Source organism: Anabas testudineus, chromosome 1, assembly GCF_900324465.2.
Source record: "Anabas testudineus chromosome 1, fAnaTes1.2, whole genome shotgun sequence".
Lineage (NCBI taxonomy): Eukaryota > Metazoa > Chordata > Actinopteri > Anabantiformes > Anabantidae > Anabas > Anabas testudineus.
The window spans coordinates 25,558,647-25,566,018 of record NC_046610.1 but is presented as its reverse complement, the minus strand read 5'-3'; the positions used below and the strand labels follow the sequence as shown (position 1 = coordinate 25,566,018).

Genomic DNA, 7,372 nt, shown 5'->3' with positions numbered 1-7,372 from the left:
CATTTGTCATGTTTCAACTTGTCTTCTGCATGCTGAAATGAAAGGACAGGTTTCCAGTAGATGCTCAACTGTTCCAAAACAAAACGCTCTGATAGCAGATTGAACCCAACTCTACACAAAAACAACATATGTCGTCTCGGAAGGAGAAATGAATTACGGATTACTTTTCATATGCATGACAGGTAAATGTAGATTTGTTGTTGTTTTATAGTTTCTATTTCTGAATGTGTTCAGCCTACATGTGAACTACAGAACAGCTTAATAGATCACGTCTTCATGTCCAGATATTAATGGTTTAAAACCACTTACTCTTACTTTACTACATTGTTCCCTTGCATTAACATTTCTTTTATTGTATCCAGATACTAACGGTAGGTGTAAATATATCATAATGATCAGTTTTTTGAAACATTGTGAGAAATATACAACATTATTCTGCATTGTTGGTCAAACTGAAAACTTCTTAAGTATTTTCCATCCTGGCCCTGACTATGATCTCCTGATATATTTTATGTTAAACCTTTAGGTTTTGCCTTCGGTGATCCAACACAAATTAGGAAGCATGAAGGAGAGAGTGTGATCTTACATGTTAACAAAACAGAGCATCGTTTTAAGGATTATCTTTGGACCTTTGGGCCACATACCCCCCTCATAGCAATTACCATGGTCGCCAATGGAGAAGTCATTCGTATTAACGGAACCAGATTTGGAAAGAGACTGAACACACATGTTGAAACTGGATCTATCACCATCTCTAACCTCACCACCAATGACACTGGGATTTTTTTGGCTCAGTTTTTTACAGAATCAGGAACCCTGACACAAATGTTTAACCTAACTATCAGTGGTGAGTGACCAATATTGATAGATTGCATTCATTTAAATCTGTGTAGTTTGCCATAGCACAGATCTGGCGATGGCAGAAATATGACAGCTTTGGTTTATATTTACATTTCTGTAACTTAAAGATGATTTCCAGCAACACTTGTTGTAGAAAAACATATAATATATAATTACAAGAACACCATGTTTTGACTCATGGTCTTTATCAAGGTATGTTAAAAGTACTTGATTGATTGATGAAGATGATTTAACATTGTTACTGTAATATTTAGTTACTGAGTCATTTGTTACTACTTCTAGATAATTTGGTTATTCCACGTGATGTCCTGGAGGGGAACAATGTCACTCTGGAGGCTACAAACGAAAATGTGGAAAGGAATGATACGGTCAGTTGGACACTGAGTGAAGACTGTCGTAGCAAACGCATAGCTCAGTGGAAGAATTTTACCATCTTTATCAATGAAGGTTTTGAAGATGTATTGCAGATGAATCAACACAATGGATCCCTCACCTTAATCAAAGTGACAAAAAACAATGCAGGAATTTACTGTGTAAGGGTGCTGCCGGGTACTGATCCACATCCAAGAACACTGAGAAAATATTACATTTATTAAGTGGATATGGGGCATATAATGTGCAAAACTGACCTTAGTTTGAGTTGAAGAATTCAGGCCAAATATGTTGCCCCTTGTTTTTAGGTCAAAAACATTAGAATAACAATAGAATAATTTTTAAACCTTTGTGGGCCACATAAAATCAGGGGGCGTGCTACATTTGTTAATGTAAGGAAGTTGTAATTACAACCCTACAAAAACATAGGTCTAATTTCTTTTCCTTAAACTTGTAATCACTTTAAAAATGAAAAGACACAGAACATAAAGAAAAGTTGGCCAAACTTTTGCAAACAAACCATCTGCGACCACGCTTCACCTGACTATATGTGGCCTTTATGTTCATCAATATGTTAAACAGTTTCTAAGTGAAGGCTGTTAATCAGTGTTGCACACACAACACACAATACAACAGCTTGTCCGTTCTACAAACAGGCTATTAGTATATTAGCATTCATCATTTATGGAATCAAAATGCACATAAAAGACCAGACATTATCGATCAGATGCCATGTAACACAAGACTCGTTTTTAATGAATGGGAGATGACAGTGAGATTGTCACTCGTGTTAATGTTCACCTAATTAGCTGTCCTGTGGAAATAATTCACTACTTTTAAAGTAATAGCGTAGAGTGTTATGACGCTCAGTAACTTTCCTTTTATTTAATTTAGAACACGTTTCCAAACCACACATCACTACAGCACAGACCAACATTTCAACACCTCCAGTGGATGATGGGAGCTGTTACATAAATTGTTCTGTGAAGAACACACCTAATGTTACCTTGACCTGGTACAAAGAAGAGGAGAAAATAAACCAGACCAACAACCTTGACATCGCTGTAGACCTCATTCTGCCTCTGGATATCCAAAATCACAATGAATACACATACAGCTGTGTGGCAGCCAACCCTGTCAGTAATGAGAGCGTGAACATCAGCTCCACACAGTGGTGTCCACATCACATCATCAAACACAGGTTTGTTCTGTCAAAAATCTCATTCTCTTTCTAGCATATTTATTGTAACAGCAAAACAAAACAGAAATCAAAATAATCATAATCAGTTTGTATAACATACTTTAGCTCCCATAGTATACAACTTATCAGTATATATAGCTGTTACTGTAGGAAAGAACTGTATTGTAACATTAATTTTAATAAACAGCTTTGCCTCAAATACTACAGTACAGAATCTGAGTTATTTCTAACTAGTGCACATACTTTACTTACACATAAAACAACTATCTAGAACTGCGTCCTGGCTCGAAGTGAAGTGAAAAACCCATCCACACATTTGTTACATCCCTCTAGACCGGACTGCTGTAATTCACTTACCTTACTGCCCTCACAGCTGTATGTTCTAGTGTGTGGTCACTGGCCCAATATGATTTATTCTGTAAGGTCTTAACCTTACTGTGTAACGTGTGATGAGGTATATAAGAATTCCTCTGTTCTATTCCTCTGTTCTGATTGATTCTTTTTTTGTGCAAGAGTTTTTTTTGTGTTCACATTGGTACGTGTCAGTTTGACTGTTTTGTTTTGAATGAGTAAATAAAACTGATGAAAATAAATCAACATTTCAAGATGAATTTTGCTCATGTTTATGTCAAACCTTCATATATTGTATCAAACATTTTCATTTTTTTACAGGTCCTGGAATAAATTATTATTATATTATTATAGTGCTTGTTGTGGTTGGTCTGATTGCTGTCTGGTACAAACGTCGCCGCATACAAAGAAACAACGAAGGACAAGCAGGTATGTGAATGTAGTGTAATTTTATTCATGTTTAGTTTCAGTTTACCTAACATTTGCTGTCAACCTCAACCCTCCAGATTGTTGTGGTTTGGGGAATCCGAATATGTCATATCGGAACGTCTCAGTGTCAGAGGTATGTAAGCAAAAACATCTTGTGATAATAACATAATCTACCTTACCTGCAGTACATAAAAACTGTATAAACTATATAACCCCCCCAGAGGATGTAGTTTTGGACATATCACCTGGACAAATGAGATATTCATGTGTGTCTGTAATTAACGTACATTTTCTGCATTCAATGTTCTTCTTTCAGGAAAGTAATGAAACTGAGGAGCAACACCCGCTGACAAGTGGCAGTCAAACACCTAACCAGAGTCAGTCACTGAGTGCTTGAGGCCTCCCTCCTTTCATTTCTCTTTCATTAGTTATCCTTTACCAGGATCTTTATTATCTGTACATACTTATTGCAGTCATTAAGTCTTCCACCAGCCATTATTAAGCCTTTACTGAAACCAGAGATGAGACTTAGCGAAGTATTTGACAGGTTTTTATCTGGGTTTATACATATTGATATGTCTCTGGAGAGTGTGTGTGCATTTTACACAAGAGACGCAGATACTGGGAAATGCTGATAGACCACATATACCACATTTCTGAATTCCCTTCCTCCCATTAAGATGTACAACTGCTTCCCCTTTCTGTCAGGTGGAGGGGGACTGTAAATAAACTACGCCAGGAACTGACGACGTCCTCGTTTAACTAACAATATAGTCATTTTTTATGCCATCACTATTCATGACAATGCATTCTACCCCTACTACTACTACTATTTTCCACTATTAACCATCTTTTGCAGTTTTATATTTGTCTTATTAACATGTTTGGTATTTGTGTAATTTTGTATTTATGTAATTTTGTATTGTGTTGTTGTGGTTCCTTTCTCTCCTGTTGAACAAGGTAGCTGTAATGAGAAAAAACAATTTCCATACTGGCTTTATAATTTTTTCTGAATCTCGAATAATCAAATGCATGATGTAAGAAAATTAATTCTCAAAATAAAATATTTGAGTAATTGCTGTTACATTATTGCTTATGTTGTGGGAGTGAATCTACTAAATACTGAATCTGTATCTCATTAAACATGTTGGACTTAAATATAATATAATATAAAAAATAACAGGTGTCTGGTTACACTTTGTGCACACTGTCACATGCAGATAAAAACATAGATAAGAAACAACTGCAAACACCAACCAAGCCTTATTCTTATCTTAATTTATAACCAGTCACAAGAAGGAGCCAAACAATACTTGGGCATGGAGTTGCTGCCGGAGTCAGTGTTATGGGCAGCCATTTGCAGACCATACCCCCAGTTTGGCAGCACATGAGATGAGTCGGGCTGCAGGTGTGTGAAGTTTAGTATCACCTCTCTATTACTACACATCAGTTGTCACTAACAGCCAGTGATATGGAACTAGGTGAAGTTAGGATGGGATTTATCTACCAGATTCCAGTATGTAATCAAAATCTCATTAAGCTCCTTCTGTTTTGTGTCTCTCACTGATGAACAACTGAGATGGTCTTACTGACCATAACTGACAATAAAGTAAACATAACCAAAACAAAGGAGGTTAGGTGGCTGCAAGGCAGACAGAGATCTTACAAACAAACTGGATTATACATCTCAATTCTCTTTAATCAGGAGATCCCAGCCTAGGAGGCCTGGTCTGCTTGTGTCCAGCTCTACCTGCAGTTTAGAGTGTTCAGTCAAGCAGAGGCTGGGGGGCTTTTATTCAAACGCCACCCTTCACAAGGCTGGGCTCAACACATGAGAGCTTGATAACTGGCAATTGTTTAAATTATAGAGAAGGTTAAATTTCTATTTAAATTTTAAATTAAAGCTTCTTGTCTATTACTGTGAGGGCAGATCAGGTCAGTTCAAAACTCTCTCCCAGTGAACATCGTACAGTAAAGAAAGAACTGGTTTGACTGTCTGTCACTGACACAGGCTCTTGATTTGTTACTGAGACGGGCACAAACTTGTTGTCTTTACATATGTATTTAGGTTCTAATGATGAGCGTGAGAGAGGTTTACATCAATGTGTCCTCTCCTCCTGTGTCAGCGAGCCCTTGGCCATGTTGGCATGAGCAAACTGTCTTTGTCTTGTGTTGTCCCACTGTCTTCTGTGTGTCTCTCTTCCAAACAAGTTCAAGATGTCAGTGTAAGAGTCTGCACTGAACATTTATATGTAAGTAATATCCTGATTTTTAAGCTGTCTTTCAAATAGTAGCTCTTAGCTAATGTTAAAATTCAACGTTTTACAAACTTCAAACATCATTTGATAAAAGATTCAACTCAGTTGGATCCAAATCTCAGTTTGGTTTCAGAAAGTATAGCATATTTGTTTCATTATTTATTTTGTACTTCTTCAACTTTAGACACAGAGCAGTTATGTGAGTAAAGAGGTGATTATTTGCAGATGGACCTCATAGAACCAAGATAGAGAGTGTTAATAATTGATTGTTGATAAAAATGTCTGATTACACCTTTAATCAGTCATGACATGAAGGCATCAGTAAGAAAGACCGTGTAGAAATGCATCAAGAAAGTCCACGTCAGCTGCTACTATCAAATACATAATGAAGAGTAAACAGCCTGCACAGTTTCTGCCTCTAAGACACACAAAGCAGGACGTTTCTGCACTTCAATAGTTAATGTTGTCCTGTGGACAATGACTAATCCAGATACTGGACTGAAAGAAATTTCCTTCATGTGACTCATCCACTAACTCTCCTCCCACCTGTAGTGTTCTCGTCACATGTTACATTGACTTCTGGTAGTAACTGTTAGATATTTTAGGTACAGTTTTCGTGACATACCAAAGCTGTTACTGTTAATTACTGGAGTTGGCAGTGTCTTCTTTCTTCCTCTCTCCCTCCCTTTCGTCTGGCAGTGTTAAAGCAGTAGTTGGCAGAGATTCAACCCTTAAAAATGTTGATGTTTTAATGTTTTTCTGGTTTCCATTGGCAACATGGTGGCGCCTCACAAGAAAGAAGTGGAGTTTGCATGTACTTTCTGTGTCATGTTACATGTTAGGGTTAATTGGTGATTCTAAATTGCCCATATTTGTGAAAGTGACTCTGTCTCTCACTAACTACAGATGCTTTTCTTGTATGCTGGCTTTGCTCAGCCCTATTATGACAAAGAGATACCTCATATGTAGCCTATTATGACCTAAAGGAAAAGGGGTTTGATACATTTCTTCCAGCAGTGAGCAAAACATCTGTCTGGGTTGCCGGGCAGGATCAGCAGCAGCTGTGTGTGGGGCCCCTCTACTGAAAGTGTATGTGCAAATCAATGATTTTTCACACATTCACACTTTGAGAAGTCATCTTAAAACTTTAAAATAATAAACTAAACACAAAAAGGAACATTTCCTGGCTGATCAGGCCACTCTTAAAGAAAGGGGACATTACTCACTAAACAATAAATACAAACAAACAAACAAAACAGATGGTCTGTCAGTGAACCAAACCTTAATCTAGGTCAAAACAAAACCCAAAACTACAAATCCCACTCCTCCTCAACAGTTTGGCTTAAATGTTTCAAATTATTAGCTAGCCAGTCAAACATATGCTGATAAAAGCCAGAGAGACTGTCTTTGATTGAGGAGCTCCTCTCCAGCACAAAGTTTGATCATAAGTCATTTGAGCAAACAAGAAAAACATTTTCACAATAGAGGAGCTCATCCCCTTCCTCTGCTCCACCTGGGTGGAAACCAGCACTATGACAGAGGAACCAACATCTAACACCCTCTGGAAAGATATATCAATTATCATCTGAGAAGGACCACTATGGGAAGTGGGACTGGACATGGACACTGAACTGAAAGAGTAGAGGCCAGCACTAGTACTAGTGTGCAGTGCCACTCAGTGAGAAGGTGACAGTAGTGATGATAGTGTGAGTCACAGAATTATGAGGAAACCCTATTTTAGTGTCTCTATGTTCCTCTGACTTGTTCTTCCTCTGGTTCTCAGTGTGTAGACATGGTTGCTGCCAGCTGTGTGCTGACTGAAGATCAGCTAATGTGCAGCATCTCAGTGCCATGTGGACACAACCTCTGCTACCACTTCAAAGTCTGCATCACTGAACAC

At 37.8% G+C, this 7,372-nt stretch overlaps 1 protein-coding gene and 1 long non-coding RNA gene across 3 annotated transcripts; both read left to right on the top strand.

Moving 5' to 3' along the window:
- On the top strand, positions 1 to 1,457 carry LOC113161899. The gene is made up of 3 exons (XM_033325938.1): positions 1 to 182; positions 527 to 847; positions 1,144 to 1,457. The coding sequence occupies exons 1-3, from the start codon at positions 149 to 151 to the stop codon at positions 1,455 to 1,457; spliced, it is 669 nt and encodes a 222-aa protein (XP_033181829.1). The 5' UTR covers positions 1 to 148.
- Positions 1,458 to 3,049: 1,592 nt separating this feature from the next.
- LOC113162160 lies at positions 3,050 to 4,298 on the top strand. Of its 2 annotated transcripts, XR_003298791.1 has the most exons (3): positions 3,050 to 3,214; positions 3,292 to 3,347; positions 3,531 to 4,298. It is a non-coding gene; the product is annotated as an uncharacterized LOC113162160 (long non-coding RNA). The 2 variants fall into 2 exon arrangements; XR_003298790.1 differs by having other exon boundaries at positions 3,050 to 3,347.
- Positions 4,299 to 7,372: the final 3,074 nt, after the last annotated feature.

What these genes read in the sequence shown, in the direction of transcription:
- LOC113161899 (XM_033325938.1), top strand. Translation starts at nt 149, where the DNA reads ATGAATTACGGATTACTTTTCATATGCATGACAG. An exon ending in ACTTTTCATATGCATGACAG is followed by an intron (nt 183 to 526) that starts GTAAATGTAGAT and finishes TTAAACCTTTAG; the next exon opens with GTTTTGCCTTCGGTGATCCA. An exon ending in GTTTAACCTAACTATCAGTG is followed by an intron (nt 848 to 1,143) that starts GTGAGTGACCAA and finishes TACTACTTCTAG; the next exon opens with ATAATTTGGTTATTCCACGT.